Source organism: Balaenoptera physalus (assembly GCF_965194825.1).
Source record: "Balaenoptera physalus genome assembly, chromosome: 10".
NCBI lineage: Eukaryota > Metazoa > Chordata > Mammalia > Artiodactyla > Balaenopteridae > Balaenoptera > Balaenoptera physalus.
This window is the reverse complement of record NC_138889.1, coordinates 10547380-10573833: the sequence shown is the minus strand read 5'-3', so window position 1 is coordinate 10573833 and position 26454 is coordinate 10547380. Positions and strand designations below refer to the sequence as shown.

The window sequence follows — 26454 nt, the reverse complement described above, 5'->3', positions numbered from 1 at the left end:
CCAGCCCCGAACCCTGGCTCCCCGAGCTGGCTCGTTGGGACCCGTCTTTGGCCTTCAGTCACTGACTGCTCGTCTCTCCTCCTCCTCCCTCTCCACCCCGCCCCCTCTCTCCGTCTTCCCCCTGCAGCACTGCCAGTAACTCCAATCGCAGCACGCCGGCCTGCTCCCCCATCCTCCGGAAGCGGTCTCGCTCGCCACCCGCTCAGAGCCCGGACGGAGACACCATGGTGGAGAAGGGCTCAGACCACTCCTCGGACAAGTCGCCGTCCACGCCGGAGCAGGGCGTGCAGCGCAGCTGCTCCTCGCAGTCGGGCCGCAGCGCTGGCAAGAACTCCAAGGTGAGCCCGACCCCGCCAGGGACTCTGTCCTCGCTCAGTAGCCGGCTGCAGGGAAGCTGGCAGTGGGGGGACGGTGAGGCAGAGAACCCCGTCATCGAGGGACCTGGCGTGATTGGCCGGCCCCTAGTGTCCCAGAGATAGCCTTGATTCAGTGAGGTGAGGCGGGGCCGGCAGGGGAGACCCTAGTTAAATTTTATCATCTCAGCTAAGCACTCCGAGAGGGCCCCGGCAGCTGGAAAAATGACTCCGCAATGACCGTTATCTCTCTTTAGGGGCTAGGGAGCCTCACGTGCCTTGAGACTTGGAGGAGAGGTGCTCTGGGGGTCAGGAGGGGTCATCTGTTTAGCCCTGCTACCTCTTCCAAATTTGGGGTAGAAGGGAACATTATTTGGGACAACTGTAGTGCCAGGAAGGGAGTCCTCAGGGAAGGTTGCGGAATGCCGTTTTAACCTCTGCCCTGGCCATCACTCTGCCTGGCCTTTGGTAATAACCTACTTGGTACTCATCCGGCCAAGAGGACGGTGACAGGGCTCTCCATCCCTCCCAGGTGTGTCCGAGTTGCCACCTGAGCCCCGGGCCTTTGCCTAAGGAGGGGCATAAAATAAGCCCTGGGGGGCCTGGGCTACTTATGGTCCCCAGAGACGTTCTTCTCCCCAGCCCCCCACCCCCTTAGTCCTTTGGGAAGCAGGAGATGTCTTTGCCTAGATGCTCCTTCAAAAGCTTCTCTTACCTGCTGGACTCACAGGCCCTGGGGAGGGGAGGGGACGCCGGGAGGCTCGGGAGCTGGCTTCCCACCTGAATTTGTCTTTTGATTTCTTGTTCTTCCTCTTCTTCCCCCCCCCCCACCCCCATCTCCCAAATACCTTCTTTGCATGCATGGTCTTAGTCTCACAAGCGCCTCTCAAAAGTAAGCCATCTTTTGTCTCTGTCTTTGGTCTCCCCTCCGGTGTTGAATTGTCTGTAGTGCTCCGCACCCCTCCCTCTTCCCTCGCCCATCTTGGCCCATGCGTCTGGCTTGGCCCCTTTCCCAGAAGGGCCGGCCCCACTGCCCCTGGCAGGCTGGCTGAGGTCACTGAGCGGACCATTCCCACTGCACCCGGAGTCGGAGACCAGACCCGCCCCCCCACCCCCGTGTCTCTGCCTGCGCCCCAAACACTGCCTCGGCTGGGCGTCTGTTCCCTACTTACCTGGTGCCATGTAGAAGCAGAGTCCTGCCAGGGCTTAGTTTCATTCCTTTGGGGAAGGGAGGCCCCCCCACTCCCCAATCTGGTGGGGCTGCAGGTCCTGATACCCCCTTGTACCTGCTCTGGTGGGTGATTCCTGATTCCCCAGGCAAGCTGATTGAGGGTCACGAATTCCCTTACAGGAGTTCCCTGGTGCAGTAGAGCGACCCCAGGAGCTCACCCTGGCCCGCTCCTTCCCTCCGCTTGCCCGCTGAGATCTGCTCAGCCTGAGCGCCCCTTAATGCTTCCACCCACCATCCAGCCTGGGACTCGTGGTGTTCTTAGGATCCTGGCTGGTGATCAGAGGAGAAGTCTTCTCTCAGAGGGCGTGGCACCAGCCCCGGGAGGTCGTGGACGTTGAGAGTTGTCCCTGCTCAGGCCCTGCACAGATGCAACCAGGTCAGGGAGCCCGTGCCAGAGTCTGCCCAGGACCCCAGGATTTCAGAGGCCTGAGGAGAACTTGGAGGGAACGGAGGGTGAATAATAGGTGTTTTACAACAGCGGGGCTCAGGAAATGATACCCACGGGGGAAGTGGGTGGCTACAGCCTGAAGAAGAGAGAGCTGAGGGATGACTTAATCATAGTCGCAAGCCTCTGTAAGGGTTTTGGGGAGGAGCAGGGTTCAACAGCTGTTCCTGAGGGATGAACGAGTGGCTACAGGGCTAATCCTACAGTCTGTGACCTTCAGGCTAAAAACTCTTCTTAGCTCTGAGGATTTCAAACCACAGCTGCTGGCTGTGGGCAGGGCAGGAGGAATTCTGCCTGCCCCGAGGAGGCCGCCAGGAGTCCCCTGTGGGTTCGGGGGGCTCAGCAGGTGCAGGCCTTTTGGGGACGGGGTTTGGAGATGACCTCCGTCAGCCCCTCCTGAGCCCCTCACGCCTCTGGCTGGGGAGAGGGCAGATGCAGCGGGACAGGGCATCCAGTTATTCCACTTCTCTGCCTCTGCCCACAGTGTTTGCACACTTTTCCATCCTAAGGTCAAGCTCTAAGCTTCCTTACCTTCTTACCCCTGTGCCTAGCAAGGCACTCAGAGAGCAGAGCAATACTTATTTATGGTCGACAGCACTTAAGTCAGAACTTAACGGAGCGCCTCTTTTGGTCAGGTGATGGGTTGAGGGGAGTAGCCAATGATGAGGATTTTTAAAAACCCCTAAACGGTAGGTTTTCCTTAAGAAAGGAGTATGAAGACCAGGTTCCCACCCCCCAGGCAGCGTCTAGTCTGGGAAGGGAGATAAGAAACACAGATTATCCTGATTATTTGTGCCCGGATTATCCACAAACCTAACCTGACCTTCGGAACCACATGCGTGGTTGGGATGCTTCATGAAGTCGGAGGCAGGAGAGCTCACGTCTGAGGCAGGGAGCGGGTGCCCGGAACCAGGCTGGAACTCCCAGTGGGATTGTGGAGGGGCGAAACGAGGCATCATGAAGAGACCCAGAGCTGAGCGTGAACCCAGAGTGCATCTCAGCCCCTTTCCTAAGGAGCTGAAGAGGGAGGTGACTGATGGGGTCCAGGTTCTCTCTCCCCGTGAAGAGCTTGGGTGAGGCGGTGCCTGAACCTGTCAGCCACAGACTGAGGTCCCCTGCTTCGGAGAGCTGCCTCCCCACCCCATCCTCTCCCCAGTCATGACCGTCGTCACCGACCGACACCACAGCAGTTAACAAGGACTGACTTGCGGTGGGGAGGGAGGCCTGCCACCCCAGGCGGACATGGTAGCAGCCGTGGTTGGTCTGGGAAATGTGCGTGCGGGACAGAGAAGACACACGAGGACCAGTGTAGGAGTTAGGCTCTGCGCGGTCAGCACCCGGAGCAGGGAACGAGGGAAAGCTGCAGGGGTGAGGTGAGGAGAGGAGGGGGGTCTTGTGGTGGGGATACCCCTCCCCCGGTGGAGCGTTTTCTCAGGTTGACCAAATGCAACCACAGCGAGGGGTCTGGTGGCCAGAGCTACTGCCACTATTCTCACAGCCAGGCCACTTTGCTGCCTGCGTCCTGTGCACTAGAGGAGGTGACCTCATATTTTTCAGGCCAGCTGGAGAGTGCCCCCACTTCTCCCTGAAGCCAGGCCTCGCTCACAGTGTCGCCTGCCCTTCTCTTGCGCCCCCATTTCCTACTGTGTTAGTACACTGGGGTTGGACGCGGTAGCCGGCGAGGCCCCGCTCCTGTGACTGCAGCTGTCCTGCTGAGGCGGGCCCTGCCCGGGGCAGCCCTGCCCAGAGCCCTGGGCTAGACGTCAAGGCCCACGTGTATTCCAGGACCCCTCAGTTTGTGCCACCGCCCAGCTTCCGCTCTGTAGTGCTGGCTTGTGGCCGCCAGGGGGAGCCCGCAGCCATTTCCTGCTCCGCCGGCTCCGGAACCGGGCGCTGCGGTGCCGGGAGCCCAGGCAGGTCCTTGCTTGGCCCCCGCATTGTGCCTTCCCGCGCTGGGTGTGCGGTGTCGCGGGCTCTGTGGCTCTGGCACGCCTTTCCCCCTTTGACTCTTTCCCTGTTGTTCAGTCCTAATTTTTGTGGTTTCCTTTCCAGTATGACAGACTTAACCTGATCAAAGTAAGAAATTGTTCTTTCCCCCTAACTCCTCTAGCTAGCGCTCCTCCGTCCCTCCTCTGCCCACGCCCCGTCTTCCCGACTCCCGGGCCTTTGTGCTGGGGGGATGTGTAAGGAACTTGTCTGTTTCCAGGGGCCTTGGAGTCTCTAAGGTGCTCGCTCCTCAGACCTCGGGGAGGAGCTTAGAAACCTGCTCAGCCCAGCCCCACCCCAGCAGCTCTGTCTTTGGGCAGTTTTCCTGACTCTGTCCTCCGGCTTTGCCCAAATCCACTTATCACCTGTCAGAAAGCCCTCGCCCCACTCCCTCATTCTGTTCTTCCCTTGCCTCCGGCCCTCTCTGCACAGGAGGAAACTTTCGAGAACCCACCAGGGCAGAGACTTCACGAGTGCCACTGGACACCCCTCTCACCCTCCGGGGCCACCGCTCCCTGGCCCCCCTGCCCCGTGAGCTGGGCCCTCCCGGTCCAGCAGCTCCTCCAGGACTCAGTCCTGGAAAGCGGAGCCACGGAGATCAAACTGAGTTCAGGGAGACTCACACCCACATGGCTGTTCCCAGGGGCTGCCGTGGATTTGGCCAGAGGGGTGGACACCCTCAGTGGTGACGGGCAGCAAGCTGCCTACAGAGCGCTGGGTCGGGGCGGAGTCTCAGGCTGAGGGACAGAAGTCCTCGCTCTGTGTGTCTGACATTGCAGTGCTTGTGAACACGTATTTACACAAGCAGGTAACACACACAAAGGTATCACACAGCTAGTTAGAGGTGGACCCAGGTTCCCTGGTGCAGGCCCTTTGTTACTCTGAAGCTCTTCTTCCAAACAGATTCAGAAGGGCCACGCATCTGTGGGGCAGTGCACGAAACTCTCCTCCTTCCATTCACCCGAGTTAGGAGGGGGAGCCTAAGTAAAGGATCAAATTCCTGCTGCCCCCTTTCCTCCGAGGGTCTCATGTGGAGGCCAGGACAGTGAGGTGAGGAGCTGGGGGCGGGCACAGAGAGTTTTCTCAGCCGTGAAGCAGGGGTCTGATGACCTGGCTTTGGTTTGATGAAACGCAGGCACACTGCGGGTGCTTGAGGCCGGCAGCTTCTAGAGCGTGCTTTTCCACTATTGAGACAGGTGTTTTCATGGATACCTGCACAGCCTCGTGCCCTGTGATCTCAGAATGAGGACCCAAGAATTAAGATGTTCTAAGGTGCAGGGTAGAGTCCGATGCAGCCTCCTTGCCCCATCTACTCTCCTCCAGAATGACTAGAGGCGAATTTTCAGTCCACGATTCCCATTCTCCCTCAGTGGTGGAATAGTTGGCTTTGAATATTTGGATTTGGCCCCTTACCTGCTAAGCCCTCTGGATTGGAGGAGAAGATGAGGCTGTGGTGGGAATACGTGACTTCCGGATGGGGCCGTGGTGACACCTTTGTTGGGAAACGACCAAGGAGAGCATCTTGCAGAGGAGGGTTGAGCGCCTGCCTTGCCATCTGCCCCCTGGCCAGTGAGATAGGGTGTGAGGTTGAAACAAAGCCACTCAGAGGCAGCACCACCCACGCCTGTCCTTCTTCTGCTGACACGCTTCCTCTTCAGAGCGAAGGTGAAGGTCTCTACAGAGTTCTTCCGGTGGGATGGGAGAGCCAGCAAGGGGGGCGATCACACGCCCAGGCCTTCACCACTGCAGTCACCCTCACCCTCCGCCCCCCCACCGCCTCTCCAGACACCGCACAGCAGACCTCCTGAGACCACACCTGCCTTCTTCCCTTAGGAGTAGGGACCCTGTAAGACCAGGTGGGCGGGATAAAGGTTGCTAAGTGTGCCCACGATCCACACCTCTGCGTGTGCAGCCATAGCTCAGAGAGCCTGCGGTCGGGTTCCAGACCACCACAGTGAAGCAAATGTTACAGTAAAGCAAGTCACGTGGATATTTTGATTTCCTAGTGCATCTGAAAGTTACATTTACACTGTACTGTAGTCTGTCGAGTATACAATAGCATTATGTCTAAAAAAAGCAGTGTACATTTAATTATAATTGAAAATACAATTTTAAATTAACTAAAAAATAATGAATGCTCTTGGGGAAATGGTGTCAGTAGACTTGCTTGACGCCCGATTGCCACAAACCTTCGATTTGTGAACAATGCAATGTCTATGAAGCGCAGTAAAACGAGGTGTGCCTGTAGTTAAGATGTGGACCTGTAGGCAAAGCTTCCTTCTACCCAGGGATTCTCCTCCTGAATTATACACCCTTGGCAAGCATTTTAAAACTGAAAATACCCCAGCCCCAGTCTACCCAATGTAAACCTGTTGGGCCAGCCCCTGAAGGGATGGGGCAGGGGTGTGCGTGTGCGTGTGTGTCTGTCTGTCTGTCTCTATCTGCTTGTCTTTCTGTCTTCCAAGTGGGATGTGTATGTATAAAGGACTCCTGGCCAGTGAGATGGGAGATAGACTAGGTCATCCCTCCTCTTAGCCATCCCTCCTCTTTCCCTAAAAATCTTTGTTACCTTTGCTCAGGGCTGGGAATGGAGAGCACCTGAATTCTGGAGTCGGGACGGACCAGGGTTTGTTGGTATTGAATTTTAACCCCATGAAGTTGGGAAGGACCTTTAGCAATTATGTGCTTCAGCCTTCCTCCCAACACACAGCCCCCAACCACTCCTTGGCCACTGTCACTTATGTGATCAGCCAGCTGGGCAGAAGGAGGAATTTACTGAGTTGGAGGGAAGTTTCTAGGCAGCCCCTCGACTCCCCGACACCGGAGGGTCCCGCCCTGCCTTTCAGGGGGGCCGACTCGGGTGGACGGCTGTGTTGGTCTCCGTGGGTACTTTGCTTCTGATCAGGGCCCACTGGGGACTGGGTCTCGGATGCCTGCAGTGCATCCCTCGCCCCCATCGGAAGAACCTTGTGATGGGGTCTGCTCCCTTCCGGTCGAGCTCTAGCTGGTGCTGCGCTGCCTGCCATCCCAGCCGCGGGGGCTTCCAGCATGGACCGCTCCCTGGGCCTCCTTTCGGGAGCTGTCTTGAGAAAGGAGGACCCCCCCACCCCGAGCAACAACACGGGGAGCCTTCAGCTGCCTTGGGATTCGTCCTCCCCGCCCGCCCTCCGCTGTCTGTGTAACCTTCCCTCTGGAGCCAGGAATGCTCTGACCATTCCCGCCATCTCTCCCTGACTAACGTTGCTTCTCTTTTACTTTGTTTTTTTTCAGAAAAGCCAGAGTTGGTATAATGTAAGTATCCCTTTTCTCTGCTTGTTGGGTACGTGTAAGGCGGGTGGGGGGTGGCCGTGCTCGGGGGATGGAGGCATGGGGGGCGCGGCGTGGCTTCCCTGTGGGCTTGGGCAAACTTAGGGGCCTAGAAAGGTGGGCTTTTCGCCAGACCAGACCCCCTCCCTCAAAAACCAGACACCATGGTTCTCTTCTGTAGCAGGACAGGACTGCTGGTGAGGAAGGGTTCGATTCCCAGAGACCAAGCAGAGACGGGCTGCCTCGTCCCCCACCCCTAGAATCCCCGACAAGGGCCCTCCAGCCCTGAAGGAGGAGACCAGGCTGGGGAGGCATCCCAAGACCAGACAGAACCCTGGGACGGGACAGTCCTGGGGCCTAAACTTAGGGCCGAGGTTTCCTCCCCTTAACCAAGACATTTTGGGGAGAAAGCAGCCAGACAAGTTGCCCATTTGTAGCGAGGCAGTCTCATGTGGCGGAATGTGACTTCTGCCCCTGGGTCCCCGCAGTAGCCCCACGGGCACGCTCCTGCCAGAACACATCCCCGGCTCTGGGGTCGTCCCTGCCGTGTCCAGCCAGGCACTCCTACGCGGAAGCCGATCGTGGAGTAAGCGGTCCCTGCAGAGGCCACATCCTCTGGGTCACAGAGCCGGGGCCACAGGGTTTCGGACTTTTCCCGCGAAGAGCAGCTGGCTGGAGTCTCAGCGGCCTGCCCGGTCGTGCTCCGACCTCCGCGGCTGTGCAGTGGACGGACGGGCAGCCGTGGCCCGGTCTCAGGTCACTGTCTTTCATCCCTGAGCTTTCTGTTGCGCGTGCTTGACCCTGATGGTCACGTAGATGCACCTTCCCCGCTCCCCTAACACCAGCCCCCGCTGCGGCAGGTCGCGTGGACTTGGAGAAGGTGCCGGAGCGGGCGCCTGAGAGACAGGCATTGGGGACGACCTGGCGAGGGGGAGCGGGAGGAGAAGGAGGGGAGAGGCTTGGGTGTAACGCAGGGACTTGGGCCAGGATCACTGTGTGGAGGGTGTTTTCCCACAGGGCTCAGCAGTTCCCCAAAGTCAAGCACATGTCAGTCAGCCCTGTGGCTTCCCACCTCCCGCTCAGGGGACCAGCCGGAGATAGGGTTGATGGATCCCAGCCTTAGCCTCACCCGGCGCAGACAAGGCAGAGGTTGGTGGGCTGTGCCGGCAGGAGGGGAGTTGAGGGCTGAGGTGGCCTGTGGGTGGGAGAAGCCAGACTTCAGCCCCTCCGCCCCCCTGGGACCCACAGTGGTCTTCACCTGGGCTTGTGGCCTCCCCGTGGCTTAGAGCTGACATCCTGGAGGGGAGAGGAGTTCCTTCTGTGTGGGAGGAGGTAGAGGGGATGGAGAATGCTTTCCTAGGAGTGGGTGGGGCCTCCAGCATCCTTTCCGTCGTCACGAAATCGTCCACCCTCCCGAGGGGTACTGTAGAATCAGTGTCTCAAAGGGGAGCAGGAAACACGTGGCTGCAGACCCCGGAGACAATTAAATCGACCAGATTTGGACGGGCAGACCCTCATCCTTGCTGCTAGTCTCCACCTTCTCCCTTTTATATACTCCTTTCTTCCCTTTCCTCTTTCCAGCAAGCTTTTCCGCTCTGTCTCACGTTTCCTTCCCTTGAATCCTTGCCTACCCTTTCCTCGCTGACTCCCCCGTTTTCTTTTTTCCACCTCCGTTTGCCGCTCTCCTTTCTAACTTTCCTTCTCCTGGCTGGCTTTCTCTTCCTCTCTGGTTCTAGCAGGTTTTACTCCCCTCCCCACCCCGCTTCTCCCCTCCTTTCACTCCTGATTTCTCCCTCAGCCCCGCACAGGAGAACTGGCGTCTGAGCCCTCAGCAGAGCAACAGGCTAGAAATAGATGCCGCCGCTTGGCTGGACGGTGGTGGTAGGCCAGCTGCCATGTGGGGCCCAGAGGTCAGGCGTTCTGATGGCAGATAAGCGACAGACAGAGGAGCCCGGTGTGGCCGAGCGCTGCTTGCTGGTGGGTTCCGCCTGCAGCGGAGACGTGTTGGAGCAGCCCGCCCTCACTCGCTCCGTAAATCCCCTCATACAGTCGCCCTCCAGAACCCACCCGGTTCCCAGGCCTTGCCTGCCCTCACCCTCCATTAATCCTAGGCCATCTCCCTTCACCCTCCACCCCTCACCCCAAATGAATTCCAGAGACACTGACTCTCCACCCAGGACAAATCATCAACTCACAGAGGCCAAGTGCACAAGGGGCTCTGCTGAGCAGCGTTCAGAGATCCCCTCCCGGCCTTCCGCTCTCACACGGGGGCTTCTTCTGGAAGCTCAGCCATACCAGACGTGGGGCCCATCCACAGAGGTGTTCCTGCAGCTCTCCTGCTTCCCCTGCTCCCCGATTCAGGGTTGCCAGGCAGACGTGGCCCCTTGTGCCTGCCACCCAGCCCCTGGGTGCTGCCTTCTTCCTGGTCTTGCCGGACTTCCACCGCGGACGTCCTGACTTGTGGTCCGGACAGGGAGCAGAATGGACCAGCGTGGGGGAGGGAGAGAGAAATGGCAGGTGGACATTGGGAGGAAGCGGCAGAAGCTGGGCAGATGGAGGGAAGCTGAGAGGTGAAGGGATCTCCAGCCGGCCTGAGCTACAAATGTCAGGGGCTGTGTCTAGTGCATCTTGGCATTTCTTCTTTGTGTGTTTTCCTGTCCGGAGGGTAATCAGCTGCCATAGTGGGTAGAGCTCTAGAGAGGCCGGCTTCAAGCAACACCGGGAGCCCCCCTCTTCCAGGTAAAACCCTGCTCTCGTCCTGAGGCTGATGCCCCGGCTCTGGGCTGGTCCACCCCTGGGTGTCTGTGGAGGAAGCAAGATGCTGCATGTTCACACAAGTGTCACCCCCATGAATGCCCACTCTGATGGTACCAGTGCACTTGTCCGTGGGCACCGCCTGAGCGTGGCTGTGCTCCTAGGCCGGATGCTCTGGCTCCATTGGGAAGCCAGGTCCTGGGAGTTTCCCTACCTGAGCTCAGAACCACCTGAGTCCGTGCACACGGGCGTGCGGTGCCCCCATCCTCTGGGGCCTGCGCTCCTGCGGTATGCTGTGTGTGTGTGTCAGCGCTCGTGTGCAGAGGCCCCATCAGGAAACTTCAGTTCATCGCCCCCACTCCCCAGCACTGCCCCCCGTAGTCCATTCCTGGTTTCTCAGGAGGCCCTTGCCCTGCCCCTGTTGCTGTGACCTGGTTCTCTGTTTTCCCTTGATCTGCTCGGTCCTCCTGCCTCACCACTGTGTTGCCCTAGGGGGTTGGACTTTGGCCAGCAGGAAGGCAGCAGGAAGGCATCAGACAGCCCTCTCTGATCCCTCTCCTGACACCGGTGGTGGCTCTCCAGCTATTCTGCTGCCTGAGGCTCCATCGTTGGCACTGGATGTCCTTCAGATAAGCAAAGGCTCTGTCGTCCCCAGCCCTAGGGACAGTTAGAAATGCTTGGCTGGATTCAGGGCAGGGAGGGTCAGCACAGGCTTGCCGACTGTTGCGAGAACATCTCAGGCCCACTGGAGTAGCCTGGGTCTGATGTGAGAGGAAGCCCCCCCAACCCCTCCCTGTCCCTCCCCAGCCTCCCCCTCCATCTGCCTCTCTTCTGCATTTTACTTTTACCTATTTAGCCAGGGAGGAGCTGTCACCATGATGACAGACCATCTTGGCCTTTATAAAGCGTGGGTCCCACGGAGGGAGGTGGCTGGACCCCAGGGACACGTGGAAAGACTGAGGCAAGAGCCTCTGGTCTCCAGCCAGGGATATTCAGGTCAAGAGTGGGGTTTGAAGGCCGGGCCGTCTGCCTGAGTCCCTGCCAGGCCTGATCACATCTACTGCCCCTGAACCCCCCCCTTTGACTACCCCAGTTTTACTAGTCAAGGCCCCCAGCTTGGGGGATACACAGGTGGATAAGCAGAAACAGGGAACCAAGGGGAGGGTTAGGGGCAGGCGGGGTGCAATCTGCCCCCCAAAGATGGCCCCACTGGACGCAGTGGGCTCTCGCATCTTGGATGAAGGCAAGTCACAGAAGTCTTTTCCCCGGTGCTCCAGGGGGACAAAGGTGCTTCCTCACCTGCTTCACCTCTTTCCTGGAGGGTCAGTCAACTCCGTGGCAACCTAGGGAAGGAAGGTTTCTGAGGTCAGAGGATGGGAGCCCAGACCCTGGCGGCTGCCCTGAGACTGTAGGGCCCAAGTGGCCTGCTGGTCCCCATTGGGGATGCTGGCTGTCCAGTGGGGAAGAGGGATGGTGCCGGCCCTGTGGAATGACCAGGCAGGCCCGGCAGACATACTGTTGAACAAGAGGAGGAAGCTTTGTAGGAGTGAAATTCAAGTGATGGGGGACAGTGAGGAAAGTGGGAGTGAGCGCTGAAATGCATCGCTGAGGACACCTTGGCAGCCTGTTTCTTTTTGTTTGTTTGTTTTCGGGGACGGCCTCTGCTTCCTGTGCCTCCGTCCAGCTCCCCTCTGTTGTTTACCCATGGACCCCCGGGCCCCCGACAGCTGTCTTAACTTTCTCCCAGTCCCGCTCCTCTCTGTCTTTCTCTGTTACACTCTCACCCACCCACCTCTCTCCTTCCTTTGCTGGGTCACCTCCCCCGTCTCCACTGCCCCTTATCCCACATCTGGCTCCTCCCTACCCAGATCTGGTTGAAAGTCCAGCGTCTCCTTTGAGGGTCTTAATTGCTTTCTTCCTAGGTGAGGCCATTGCTCCACCAAGATCCATCTGTTTTTCTCCTGGACACCTCCACCCTCTCCCTCCCGCTGCTCTAGCCAGGGCGGGGGTACCACTCGGTCCCATCTCCCAGTGTTTGCCCTCGAGTTAATGTTTAGCCTGGGGCCAGTTCCCTCTCCCCAGGCTGGAAGCTGCCCGCCGCCCTGCCCGGCGGCAGTTGTGAGGGGGCGTAGGAGACAAAGGCTGAGGGCACTGGGACTCATCTCCCAGCGCTTATCTTTCTGGGTGTGTCCTGCCCCTGACTCACCGCATTGGACCCCAAACAGTCATCCCCTCATCTGGCCCCAGCAATACTCAGATGTTTCCAAGGAATTTCTGTAAGGATTCAGCCCTCTTGGGTCCTGGTACTGCCTAGATCGTGGGGTCTGGTGAGGCCCAGGAGAGAAGCATTCTGGTCACCCTGGGAAACGGGATTGCTGAGTTCTCCTACCCCACTCCTGACGATGGGGCTGACGCAGGGCGGAGAGAAGCTCGGATTTATGGCTTGGAGAGCGTTGGCAGGGACTGGGTGCTGGGAGCCATGCCTGTAGGAGTGGGGATGTGTGTGGATGTGTACACACAAGATGCGTAAAATAGGGACAGTGTAAGAAGTGCAAAAGGAATGCATTCATTTGGTAGATAGTTTCTGAGCGGCGGATACTTGAAACACACCATGGCAGGTGCTGGAGAAGATAGTTGGAGGCGTTAGCTGCCTCCTGGAGAAGATGGTAGTCTGAGAGAGGAATCACCCTGCGTGATAGACGGGCGGAGGAGGGGGCTGCGTCCGGGGTGTGCACAGTGAGAGACGCGAACAGGAGTTCGGGGAAGGACTCAGGCTCTTCCTCCAACGCGATTTAACTGGGAGACCCCAGGTTCCTCTGAATCACAATTTTGGGGTTTGGGAGTCAGGAATCTATACTCTTAATACGATGGTTAGATCATTTTTAAGTACGGTACAGTTTGAGCGTTACGGCATCCAATATCGATAGCTGAGACTCCTAGGACAAAGGCAGCGTTCTCCCTCGTGTGCAGCCTGGAGACCCTCCTGGCAAGGCGGGCAGAACTGGGGAGGGTGAGGGAGGTGCCCCGTTTGTCTCCAGAGTCTGACTTTTCCTGGGAATCCAATCTTCCCGGCCCCAGTGCTGTCTGACCTCTGCCCCCAGCTTCTCTTTCTGGAGCCCTTCTTGCCCTCATTGGCCAGGCTCTCTTTCCTCTCTAGAGGTCTCAGCTTCCTTGCAGCCTGTCTGTCTCCTTTGGAGCTGGCCCAGATTCTCTGCTCTTAGCATGGCTCCTTGGCCCTCAAGGTCTGAGAGGCTGCGTGGGTGCCCTCCCGGCATCCCTGGGAAGGAAGGCGATGCCTCCCACGCACCTGGGAGCTGTTGACCTCAGCTTCTCCCCACCGGCACATCTGGAATGGGATGTGTTAAACTTCCAAGTCTTCTGTTGCTGCTGCTGCTAGGGGGGTGTTGGTGGATGGATGGGCCAGTGAGGGGAGAGTGTGTCTCCAAGAAGTCCCTGGCTGTTCAGGTCTCACATTTCAGATTTCATCACAGCAGCAGTGCCCCTGGCACCTCCTCCCCTCCCTTCCCCGACGCGGAGCCTAGGCCAGCTACTTTCCATTGCAGGAAACATCTGCTGGGGAGGCCAGGCTAGGCCGGGGGTTACTGGAGGACGTTGGCCGGTACCATCACCCAGATCCTGTAACTCGAAGCGTGTGTAGGGCTCCGGCCCTGCCCGCCCACCCGTCCTGCCTCCCCCACCCCTCCCTCCTGCCACGGGCGATTCTAACAAAGAAGTTGTTTGCTGGTCAGCCGAGAGGAGCGCGTCTGGGAGGAAGGGGGGCGGGGGTGGGGGCAGGCCCTGGTGCCCCAGCCAGCGGTGGCTGCGCTGCCTGGGTGAGGACCGTGAGTCACAGCGCCCGGCGCCCGCCCAGGGCAGCGACTGCACGTTGAACAGGCTGCCTTACGGGACAAGCCAGACGGAGCTGGGGAGTTGGGCGTCTGCCCTCCCTGGAGTTTCAGACCAGCCGTGAGCCCCTGTACTTACCGTGTGTGAGTAACGGCGGGGCGGGCCTCTGGCGGCCCCGTGCACCTGCCCCGTCCTCCGCGTCCTGGCCGCAGCCGGCCCCTCGGAGCGGCTGTCCGCGCTGACCCGGGAGAGGGGCCTCCTCACGTCCCCTCGGGGTCACCCGCAGCCTGGAGACCTGCCACGCTGGGAGCCGAGTGCGATGAGGCAGAGCCCGGCCCCTGGAGACCGGCCAGCCCGCCTGAGAACCTTGCTGACCGCACCCTCCCACCCGTGAGGCTCTGCACCGGGAACGGGGCTCCAGGGGCGCCAAGGGGGCCAGCGAGGGTCACGCAGACCCGCTGCCGAGCAGCCAGAGGCCGCCTGTCTGCGTCCAGCCCGGGCGAGGCTGCCTGTTTGCATCCTGTGGGGACGGTGCCGGGTCGGAGTTGGGGGACCGGGATGGAATCTCTGACGGAATCGGGGGTCCTCTGGAGCCTCCTGCTGGAGCAGGACAGCCAGCCCCTGCAGCGGCGCCTGGAGGAACTGACGGACGGACCTGCCGGCGCGGAGCTCTGCTGCCGGCCCGGGTCTGAGGAAATCCCAGCCGTGAGTGCGCATCCTGGCTTCTCTGCGCCGGGTGACAGGTCTGCCGCGCCCTTGTCGCTCGCCACCTGGCCCTGCTCCCTGAGAGGGCCCCGGGTTTGACAAGCCTTGGACCAGAAGTCTTTGGCCATGTAAAATGGAAATAGAGCCGTGCCTCCCCTTCGGAGGAGACGGCTTTAAGAGCACGACGGCGCCAGGGAGAGAGGGTCACGGTCTCCCGCGTCAAGAAGGTAGATGGTGGCGGGCCAACTGAGATCTCTGTACTTTAGACTCCAGGAGGCGAGCCTGCCTGCCTTCCACGCCGGCAGCCTGCTCGAATCAGGGCAGTGACTTGCGGGCCTGGGTTAAGGAGTTCCTACACCCCGAGGCAGCCCTCGCAGAACTGGCTGACTTCTGAGGTCAGGTCTGGGTGGGCCCTCCGGGCCCTCCCCTCCCCATAGCCACGGCTTTGTTCCGAGGGGAGGAGAGGGCGGCTCCCTCCGTTTGCCTCTGGTTTGGAGATTAGGGCCAGACTCCCTGCGCCTGCATCTCTGTCCATGTCTGAGTCCCCACTGGATGTGAGAGAAGCAGGGGTGACAGAGCGCCACGGAGGGAACATTTAGAAAGGGGAGGACTTCCAGGCTGCAGGCAATTGGATGCCTGATGTCCAGTTTCAACTGAAGGGGGTCCGGGGCCACCTGGTAGGCTGGTCTTCAGGCTGATATTGGAACTTTGTAAATTTAAAGACCGACTTGACTGATAACAGTTTTTTTAAAAATTGTGGGGTTTCCCCGGCGGTCCAGTGGTCAGAAGTGTGCGCTTTCACTCTGCCAGGGCCTGGGTTCGATCCCTGGTCGGGGAACTAAGATCCCGTAAGTCGCATGGGGCGGCCAAAAAAAAAAAAAAAAAAAAATATGGTAAAATACACGTAACATAAAATTTACCATTTTAAGATATTTCTAAATATATATTTCAGTAGTGTTAAGTATGTTCACATTGTTGTACACCCAATTTCCAGAACTTGCAAAACTGAAACTATACCCCCGCCCCAAAAAAGCCCCAGTTGCAGGCATGCAAGGCTAGTGGGGGCCCCCCGCATAAGTTAGCTCCTCGTCCACAAGAGGGTGTGCTTGGCTGGGGCATTCCTGTTGTCTCCCTGGCGCAAGGCAAGTGCAGGGTGATGGCTCAGACCCAGAGCTGTGGACCACACTGCCCGCCCGGGTTCATATTCCACACTCGCCTTTCGTAACCACGTGCCTTGGGCAAGTTGCTTAACCTCTGTGTGCCTCAACTTCCTCACGTCTAAAACGAGATCATAAAAACGACCCTGTGGTCAGATGAGAGGATGTTGTGAAGGGCTTATGATAGTGTTTGGTGCAGGGTCATATCTCACTCCACGTTAGCTCTGCAAGGTCGGTTAGTCATAATTAGGAACTTCCTGACAATCAAGTGCTCAGGCAAGGGTTTTCAGTGTGTGGGCTCTGTTGTGTGAGGCCAGGGGGCCATGAGATTGGATACCTCAGTATCCGTTTGATGGGTCCGAGGAATGTTGTCTTCTGAGGTCTTTGCTAGCCGTAGAAGTCACGGGATGGGCTGGCTTCCAGACATTCCCTCCCAATGACCCTGATACTTGGTTCAAACATATGGCCGGTGAAGTTTGGGATTCTACAGCATATCTGTTGCTTTGGGGAAGGTAGCAGAGGGTCCACTTGCACATAAAAAACTCATTTTATAAATAAGCCAAAACAAGAGTTTAAATTTCAAATTAACTATGGACAAAGTAGTTGAAAACACTCCTCTTCTTTCTCTCTTACCTGGAAAACCTCCCCAAACTGAAGTCATGCTGTTTTCTCTCCTCTAACTTCCTGAAATCCTCCGGTTCCCTCTGGCTCAGGTAGTCAGTACCTGCTGCCAGGGTGGTCAGGCCGCAGCCTCAGCTGTCTCACAGGCCGTTAGCTTTGCAGAAAGCCAAGAAACGAACAGTGCAGAGTTCACTCCATTGTCGCCACAGCTGTATGCCAGTGGATTCCCAGGGAAGTGGGCGAGAAAGCATAAATGGCCAAGACCCATCTGTCAGCAATAACAGGACGGTTTGTCTACCTGCGTGTGCTCCTGGCATAAGTAGGTCAACAAGTCACCTGGGTGGAGTGCAGATGTCTCTGTCACGAGGCCTGACCCTTCCCGGGTTGTGCGCTTGTCTTCGCGTATCAGCCTTGGGTGCCTTTCCTGTCTGTTCAGCTGGTTCATGGAATTTCCAAGAAGGATTCACTAAGGCAGTTGATGGGTATGAGTTTTCACTGAGGCACCAAAACACTAGGTGGGTTCAGGGGTGTCTGGCAGCACAGGTGTTGGTGGGAGGTGAGCACAGAACCAGGGATCGAGACTTCTGCCACTGACCAGCCAGAGGGCTTTGGGCAGGGACTTCTCTCCGAGCTTAGTTTCCTTATTGGTAACGTAAGGTTTGGATTAGATTGTCTTCTAAGGGATGGTGAGGGAGTGAAGTTTGGGTACCTCAAGTTGCCAGATACGTTTTGTTTTGTTTTGTTTTGTTTTGTTTTGTTTTGTTTTGTTTTTTGGCTGCGTTGGGTCTTCGTTGCTGCACGCGGGCTTTCTCTAGTTGCGGCGAGTGGGGGCTACTCTTTGTTGTGGTGCGCGTGCTTCTCATTGCGGTGGCTTCTCTTGTTGCAGAGCACGGGCTCTAGGCGCCCAGGCTTCAGTAGTTGTGGTACGCGGGCTCAGTAGTTGTGGCTCACGGGCTCTAGAGGGCAGGCTCAGTAGTTGTGGCGCATGGGCTTAGTTGCTCCGCGTCACGTGGCATCTTCCCAGACCAGGGCTCAAACCCGTTTCCCCTGCATTGGCAGGCGGATTCTTAACCACTGCGCCACCAGGGAAGCCCGCCAGATATGCTTTTAAATTCCCTACTTGTGTGCTTTTTTTTAGTACGAGTTTTATGGGTTTTTTTAGTCCACTCTTTGTAAAGGTGTAATTCCTCGCTCCACGCCCACCAGATTTATTGAGCTATAATTGACATAACATTGTACTAGTCTTATGTTTCATGATTTCTTTTTTCCAATCATGAAGTTCAGACACAGCCAAGTGCCAACTGTGTTACTCATGATGACAGCTTCTTCTGAGGGGTACACTGGGCACCGTCATATCCTGGGTCCTGCCGGGGGGTGGGGGGAGCTCCCCTTGGTCCCCTTGGGCCTTTTCCACTGTCACGGTGGTGCTTCCTGCTGTCAGAGGCAGAACAGCAATAGCCCAGAGCTGTCCCTCTTTCCTTTGTCCACTTGGGATGTTGTGTGGGCCCTGCTTAGTATGTTTGACATTTTCTCACTGATGGACGCTGGATATAAAGCCTTCTACAGCATCAAATTCTCTCCACCATGTTTTCCCGTACCGAGCCCCCTCTGCCCAGCTCCTGGGGCCTCTGGCGCAACAGAGCCTCAGCTTTGCCTTGAAACACGCAAGCAGGTGCTCCTCCCGTACCTTCCTCCCCAACCAGCGAACCTGGGAACATCCTGCTAACCTTGGCCATTGTCACGCAGGTGTTAAGCCCCACTTATAAGCAGAGAAATGAAGACTTCAGAAAGCTCTTTAAGCAACTTCCAGACACGGAGCGCCTCATCGTTGGTGAGCTGGGCGACCTGGCATGTGGGGGCAGGAGGGCAATCAGGCTGCTTCTGAGTACAGGTTCCCCAAGTAAGAGCATCTGTCTGGGAATAGGGAGCGAGGATGCCCAGAGAGCTGGCCCCAGCGGTGGGGACTCAGGGCTGAGCCCCACTTGTGTGATGGCCTCCAGAGAGCCCGGCCTGGGAGGCGTCGCTGCCACTCTTGTCCCTGCAGATGGCCCGGCGGAGGAGGGGCTGGGGAAGTTGTGGAGGGGGAGGGGCGTTGGTTGAATTGTATCGGCCTCTCGGCCTCTAACGTAGTTCACATCCTTCCCGTGCCCGATCAGGAGATGCTGGGGACTCCCTTGGCCGCTAGACTAGGGTTTCACACGCCTAGTACATGGTGGGCAGCTGGGCTTCCCGGGGCTGCTGGGGGATGGCGTGCCTGACTGTACTGCTTTGCCGAGAACGCTCCCTGCCCCTGAGCTCCGTCCCCCGTTCTACCACAGATTACTCCTGCGCACTCCAAAGAGACATTCTTCTTCAGGGCCGACTCTACCTCTCTGAAAACTGGATCTGCTTCTACAGCAACATCTTCCGCTGGGAAACTCTGGTAAAGACCCGGGGCTTGCTCCCTGGGGCTGTCCCCCTGGGCTGTAGCTGAGGAAGCTGCCCTCACTTTTGTCCTTTGCTTGACTTCATACTCTGCCCAAGCCTTTGCATAATTCAAAAAAGCACGTGCCTGAATCTTGAAGGATAGATCTCTCTACCATGCCTTCCCCTCCCTCCTCCTCGGGTGAGCATTTGATTTTGGGGAAGTGCTGGTAAATATTTGGCAGGAATCACCACGGAGGCAGAAGAGTAGGTAAAATGGGCACTGGCCTTGGGACTCAGGAGAACGGGCTTGTACTTCCTGGGTTCTGCAGCCAATTAGCTGTGTGATTTTAGGCTAGTCCTTTATTGTTTATTTGCCTCTGTTTCCTAATCTTATAAAATAAAGTGAGAAAAGACAGACTAGATGACTCTAAGGTCCCATCCAGTGCCAGTGTTCTGTGTATGACTCTAAGGTCCCATCCAGTGCCAGTGTTCTGTGTTTTTGTAAGTGGCAAATCGTGATGGGACCTCTGCACATTTACCAGGCTGTGCAGAAATGAGAAAGCAAAGCTCCTTGGACCAAGAATCAAGAGAACCTTGGGCGAGGCTCGCTGTGTGGCCTCTGAAATAAGGGGCCACACCAGGTGATCTCTAAGGAGGTCCCTTCTAGGTTTAGAAGTATGCAGCCTGTGATCTGATTTCCTCTGTCTGAACTGGTGCCGTGTGAACACTCCTTGCCCGACTCTATTAATATGCCTCTTCTTGCTTGCTATCCATTCTCTATTTCTGTGCGGATGCCAGCTGACCGTTCGTTTGAAAGACATCTGCTCCATGACTAAAGAAAAAACAGCCCGCCTCATTCCCAATGCCATCCAAGTTTGCACTGACTCGGAAAAGGTAAGTAGAGCCTGATCTTGGACTTTCTATTCCCCCAAACCCCAGTGCCCCTACTCCTGGATTTCTGCCCTTCAGTTGCACTAATATGGTGGCCAGTAGGATTAGGGTGAGAGGTGGTAAGGTGATGCAGATTATGGGAGCCACCTCCGTGGTGGGCAGGGTGCGTGCGGTCTGAGCAGGGGGCGAGGTGGAGTTGCAGAACATTGGACTTGGAGCCAGAACACCTGAATTAGAGTCCCATGGCTGTAGGTACGTTATGTAACCTCTCTGAGCCCCAGCTTGTAAATGTAAAACGGAGCCAGCAACGCCTGTTTAACAGTCTGAAATGACCTCACACACTTGAAAACACTAAATTGCAAAGTGCTGTACAAATGTAAGCTGTATCATCATATATCAGGACAGCCCGTCCAGAGGGAATAGGAGTCCGATAGGAAACAGACTGTCCGTATCGTCAGCATGGGGAAAGTGTGGTGGATAAAATTTAGAGCGGAGAGAACACTGTGATCTTTGACCTTTAACCAGAGCCTGAAGACTGATAGCTTCAGGGCTAGGGGTGGACTGAACACAGGTCTACAGTGCCCTTGGACTCAGGCACTTCAGAGGCAAGAACCCTGAGACTTAGGGGTCCGATAGTCTTTGCTTTGAATTCTGTTTCTGGCACGAAGCAGCTCTGTGATGACAGAGGTCACCTAACCTCACCAGCCGGTTTCTCTTTATTAAGTATTAGCAGTTATGTTTATTTTCCAAAGCTTTTGTGTGGTTTAAATGAAGGAGCATTTGTGAAGCACCTAGAACGTGTTCAGTAAAATCTGGTTTTCTGTCGCTTTCTTCCCGCACATTATAAAAGGTCCCCACGAATGTGTAAGCTCCATCAGAGCTTTGTTTTGTTTGTGATTGTGCCCAAAGCATGTAGAAGAGTGTGTGCACATGTATTAGTGTGTGTACATGTAGAAGAGTGCACATACTAATATTCAAGTATTTGCTGAATTGATGAATCAAAGGGTGAGTGGGTTAGTGGGTTTGCCTTCTCCTTCCCTTGGGCTGGTTCCCAGCTCACCACTCACCCAGTCCGTGTACGTAGGCGAAGGAAGTTTTTTATGGAGGTGGAAACTTCAAACCAGAAAGAGAACCACTGACGAAAGTGTGGGTGAACATTGAAGGACATGGAGACAGTGCGGACTCAGCGGTCCCAGGTCCCTGGTCCCCGGTGTGCTGACCCCGTTCACTGCAGAGCCCCTGTGCTGTGATCACGGGTGACTGAGAGTCCGCAGTATTTGAGGACGGACTCAGGAGCCTTTCCTAAAGGAAGGAGCACCGTGTCTCCATTCACTGTATTGTAAGTCTTAACAGACATTTCTTGCCATGTTCTCTTTCAATCCAGCACTTTTTCACTTCCTTTGGGGCCCGGGATAGGACGTATATGATGATGTTCCGCCTCTGGCAGAACGCTCTCCTGGAAAAGGTGAGTCCTGCCCAGCTCTTCAGCCTCGGGATGCGCACCCACCTAGAACGTTCTTTCCCCTTGGGTGGGGGTCCATTTGACATTGGCCTGCTCCAAAGAAGCCCGTGCCTCTCCTGGTTCTGGAAGTCCTCCAGGCTTGCGGTAACATATCCTCCACTGCTGGTGACCCAGGTGCTGAGAGTAGCACGTCCTCTTATGTGAACAGCTTCATTGCTGCCTGGAGCAAGGCCCTGTTGACAGGGCAGTGCATTCCCGCTGTCTTAAAAGGCACCGGGGTTTGTTTTAATCAGGTGCGGTAAGATGCACAGACACAGAAATGACTGTCATGAAGGAAGAGGTTTTTATACTCACAGATCCCTAGAAGCAGAGGCCCAGCATGCCAGGCAGGGCCACACGGGGAAGCTCGAGGTCAGTCAGGAGGCAGAGAGAGCGAGGGGGAAGCAGGGGCAAGAGCCTTCGTTGCAGGTTTTCATGGGAAAGGATGAGTGAGGCAGAGTGAGCTGGCCAAGCAGCTCACTGGACTGGCTAGTTTGAATATTTCGCTGGGCTTCAGGGTAGAGAGACTGTCTCCAGAGAGACTGTCCCGGGGTGATTAGTGCAAGAGAGTATTGGCCTGGAATGTAAGAGCTAGAAAAACGAGGTGGTTGGGTGTGCGGGCTTTGGCTTGGCCGGTTTACATAGGGAAGGTGGTCTCCCTGGCAGGGTGACTTCTCTCTCTAGGAATTAGCTAATCCTGCAAGGGGCAGGCCTTCCCCAGTCAGCAAGGCCTCAGATGCTAAAGCATCAAAAATACAGAAAATAGGACTGGGAGTTTGGGATTAGCAGATGCAAAGTCTTGTATATAGAATGGATAAACAACAAGGTCCTACTGTAGAGCACAGGGAACTATATTCAATATCCTGTGATAAACCATGCGGAAAAGAATATGAAAAAGAAAGCATATATATGTATATGTGTATATAACTGAATCTATATACATATGTATATGTATAACTGAATCACTTTGCTGTACAGCAGAAATTAACACAACATTGTGAGCCAACTATACGTCAATGGAATAAGTTTTAAAGAAATACAGAAAATAGGAAGATAGAGTTAACACAGCCACCGGTTGATCACCTGGATGAAGGGGACACTGTGGGAGATGCAGGTGGAGACATGGCTGTGCATCCTGTGCACGCAGATGCCGGGGGTGTCGAGAAACAGCCTCCCAGCCAGGGAAAGAGACCTGGGGGAACAATTATGTAATATAATTATATAATATTGTAATTACAACTATATATATGACTTGTATGTATTTAAATTTATGTGTGTATCTACCTTGACTCTAGCCCAAACTTAGTACTGTCTAAAGAAAATTGAATAGATTTGTTATTTAGAGTTTCTTCTAACCTGAAAGTCTGTAGCCTTCGTATAAATCCTGGTAACTTATTTTGAGTTGATCGTCTACTTTTATTAGCCATGGATAATGGTAAAATGAGAATGTGTTTGAGTCTCCATTGGCAGGTCTGAATTTTCAGCTCACAACCGCTGTCATTTCTAACTTAAGACAGAGGGTCATCCATATGGTTCGCAAAAACTCTCACAAAATCACATCAGACTTCTGCCTGACGAGCAGGGTCTGCTTTTTGTGCTTGTCCTGGCTGTGGTCAGACAAGCTGAGCCTGGTGGGGCTGGTCAGGGAAGGCTGCATGGAGCAGGTGAATTGTGGAGAAGGGGAGGGCGTGGATTGGCAGGGACGCAGATGTGTCCCGGGCAGGGTGGATGGTGTACGTAAAGGCCGCTGGGAGGAGGGAGGAGGTCCAGGTACAGAAGCAGGTGCCTCCCTATGGCACTGGGTGGGTGGGAGGGCGGCCAGCACAGAGAGCTGCCACCCCAGACCCTTCCGGGCCACAGAGAGCCCGGACTATGCCATTCTGGGCAGTTCTCCTTAGCCGGGAACCCAGCGACCTGGCTCATGGCATCCTGCCAGCTGCATGCTTCTTAAGCCATACCTCAAAAGGATGGGGTCAGAGAAAGCTCAAACTCCTTATCAAATCCGTTGCTGGGAACATTCTTTAAGTTTGATTTTCTTTTTTCTTTTTTCATATAAATTTATTTATTTATTTATTTTTGGCTGCATTGGGTCTTTGTTGCTATGCGCAGGCTTTCTCTAGTTGCGGCGAGCGGGGGCTACTCTTCGTTGCGGTGCGAGGGCTTCTCACTGTGGCGGCTTCTCTTTGTTGCAGAGCACAGGCTCTAGGCAGGCGGGCTTCAGTAGTTGTGGCACGCGGGCTCTAGAGCGCAGGCTCTGTAGTTGTGGTGCACGGGCTTAGTTGCTCCGCGGCATGTGGGATCTTCCCGGAGCAGGGATCGAACCCCTGTCCCCTGCATTGGCAGGCGGATTCTTCACCACTGCACCACCAGGAAGTCCCTGCTTATGTTTTTCTTAATGCTTCTCTTTCTCACATACTTATCCCTCCCACCTTCTCTCCCTCCTCCCAACCCAGGACTCATCCATGGTCTCCACCTTTGACCTTCATTCTTTGACATACTGTTGCCTCTTTTCCAAAACTCTGAACCTCAACAAGAGCTAACTTTTCTTAGGACAGTGCTTTTGAGGAGGACATGTAGACACCCAGTGAAATGAGAAAAACTGTTTATGGAACTAATACATAGAACCGTAGGCAGACTGATTGTAATTCAGAATAAAGAAGGAAGTATTCAAGTAGTGAAGAGAGGGCTGGATGCAGTGACCTTTGAGGCCCCTGAAACTGTGAGAATGTAGACTTCTTTCCAAGCACAGGAACTGCCCAACTGTGGAATGGGCCACCTTTGAGGTCACACCTCATTCTTGGACCTGATCCATCTTGGATCAGGTCCGTCAGGACCTGCGTGGCCACTGTTAGTATAAGGAGGTTTCTGCAGCGTGGGCGAGACTGGCCCAGGGGCCTCTGGTGCTCATTCTGAGTCCAAGTCAGAAGCTCTGTGATCACTTTGGCCCCAGAGGAGTTTTGGTTTGTGCCGCTTAATGCCGGGCCTCACCCACAGGAGCAAGAGGCGGGCGGTTGCCATCCTCAAGGACCTGTTGGTCCCACTGTGCAAACCTGAGTTGAGGGAACAGGCCAAGCTCCTGGCTTTACTAAAAACCATATTCTTCGGGGGAAGATGGGCGTCTTGCTGAGATCCGGAGAGGAGGGAAGAGCAGGGGGTGGGGTTGTCATGGAGGCGCTGCCCTCTACTTAGTCCAGCCCAGGTGGGTGGAGTTTGGCTTCTCCTACCCTTGAGAGAGTCCAGCTCAATTCAGTGCCTCTGTGGAGAGTGGGGTCCTGAGGAAGGGAGGGTCAGAGCCTGTCTGCTGTCCCCTGCAGCCCCTGTGCCCCAAGGAGCTCTGGCACTTCGTTCACCAGTGCTACGGGAATGAGCTGGGCCTGACCAGCGATGACGAGGACTACGTGCCCCCTGATGACGACTTCAACACGATGGGGTGAGCGAGGCAGAGGGCAGGCTGCCCGGGAAGCCTTTGCAGAGGGGTGAGGGCGGCTGGGGAATGGCGTCTAAGTAAGGCCCTTGGGGAGTGAGGGAGGCCCCGGGAAGGCCCTCCCAGGTGGAGGGAGGGGAAGCAGCAGCTGGGCCAGCGAGCAAAGGGCAGGTGGCAAAGGGCAGGTGGGAAGCGGGGAGGTCGGGGAGGTTGGGTTGGACTCTGAAGGCCGCTGGGTCAGCGTGATGATTGGCTTTTCCTCAGAGGGGGATGAGAAGCCAGGGAAGGCTTTGAATAGATAATTGATGAGATCTGACATAACACTTTAACATCACTCTGGCTCCTGGGTTGAAGATAGAGTGAAGGGGAGCCAGGGCAGACTGGCTAAGAGGCTGCTGAATAATTTAGATCATTTAGATGAGAGGTGATGGTGGTTTGGACCAGGAAGGTAGCAGTAGAAACAGCAGTAAGTGGTTAGTTTCTGAATATATTTGGAAGATAGAACCAGACATATTTTGAAGGATTTGCTGATGGGTCAGAAAGGATCCAAAGGTGGCTTTAAAGGTTTACCAGCAGGAAGGATAGAGTTGTTCTGAACTGAGATGGACAATACTATAAGCAGAGCAGATGTGGGGGAAGATCAGGAGCTTGATTTTAGGCAGGTTGAGTTTGAGATGACTGTTAGCCACGTGGAGATGTCACATAAGCACCTGTGTGTATGAGTGTGGAGTTCACCGGGAGGTCTGGGCTAGGGACATAACCTTGGGGGTTACTAGTGGCTGAGACCACCAGGTGACTGAATGAACATGAGAAGAAGCTCAGGGACTGGGCCTGGGAACACTCAACAAGAGAAAGAGGCAGCAAAAGAAATCACAAAAGAACATTCAGTGAGGTAGGAGGAACGCTAGGAGGGTTTTCGTATCCTGGAAGCCAAGGGAAGGATGTTGTGAGGAGAAGGGGCTATCGCTGTACCACGTGCTGTTGACAGGCTAAGACAGATGGGACTGCAGAGTGATACAATATGCTTGAGGTTGGAAGGTAGAGGCTTGGTGGTCATGTGAGAGGCAAGAGGAATAGACAGCAAGGAAAGAACGTCAAACGCGTGGTGCGTAGCCCAGGGCTCAGGTACCACTTCTGACACTTAATAGTAGTATCACTTAGCCTCTGTGAATATCTACTTGATTATCTCTAAAACGCATGGAATGATTTACTCAGAGTTGTTATGCATCCAGATGAGGTAACATGTAAAGTATAAGTTAGATGCTGATGGCGACGGTGATGATGATTTCTCCCTTGGGGGAGGCTCCGATGGCATCCCTGAAGTGTCCGCAGAAGGGCACCTGCCTGTATCTCGAGGAGGGTTTTCCCTCAGGTGTGCAATGCAGAGAAGCTTGCTAGTCATGATCCAGAATCTGGGCAGTGCCCCCGAAGGGCACTCACGTCCAGAGTCCTGTCCTGGTCACTGTGGGAAATCAGATGTATGCTCGGAGCCCGGATGTTTGATTCACATGGTCAGGTTGGGGTGGGATGGGAAGCCAATGGAAAAAGAAAGTTTAAGACAAACAGTTTTCGTATTTAGGTAGGGATAAGTCTAAGGAGGGTGCCTAGAAAAGGTGAGTTTGGGGACAGAATTCTACCACGGGGAGGGGGTGTCAGGTGGGAAGGAGGTTTTAGGAGAGCAGTTCGGGGGCAGCTAGAGGTTTGAGGAAGGTCATGCACAAAGCAAAGAAGCAGGAAAGCCCATAGTTTGGGATGGATCGATGGGTGTGAGTTTCTTGTGGGTCGGCTGTCTTGGCCACTGAGGCTGACGTGGGTTCACGTTGTCCCT

At 55.7% G+C, this 26454-nt stretch overlaps 1 protein-coding gene and 1 long non-coding RNA gene across 8 annotated transcripts in view; one reads left to right on the top strand and one right to left on the bottom strand.

Annotated features, from left to right (window-relative positions):
- The window catches only part of GRAMD1B (GRAM domain containing 1B), a 196896-nt gene that overhangs the window by 154427 nt on the left and 16015 nt on the right, over window positions 1–26454 (top strand). For 5 of the 7 annotated variants that reach the window (XM_082410865.1, XM_082410861.1, XM_082410860.1 and 2 more), the window contains 7 exons: window positions 128–338; window positions 7286–7306; window positions 18151–18235; window positions 18723–18826; window positions 19609–19704; window positions 21086–21166; window positions 24517–24632. In XM_082410865.1, coding sequence (XP_082266991.1) covers window positions 225–338; window positions 7286–7306; window positions 18151–18235; window positions 18723–18826; window positions 19609–19704; window positions 21086–21166; window positions 24517–24632 — 617 coding nt within the window. In that variant the 5' untranslated portion in view covers window positions 128–224. Of the gene's footprint in view, window positions 1–127; window positions 339–7285; window positions 7307–13882; window positions 14627–18150; window positions 18236–18722; window positions 18827–19608; window positions 19705–21085; window positions 21167–24516; window positions 24633–26454 lie in introns of those variants that run through there. The other 2 variants (XM_082410862.1, XM_082410864.1) reach the window with 2 other exon arrangements.
- Window positions 7313–14147, bottom strand: LOC309637026. Its single transcript, XR_014250377.1, has 3 exons — window positions 14060–14147; window positions 11375–11418; window positions 7313–10123 (listed from the first exon to the last, which is right to left on the bottom strand). It is a non-coding gene; the product is annotated as an uncharacterized lncRNA (long non-coding RNA).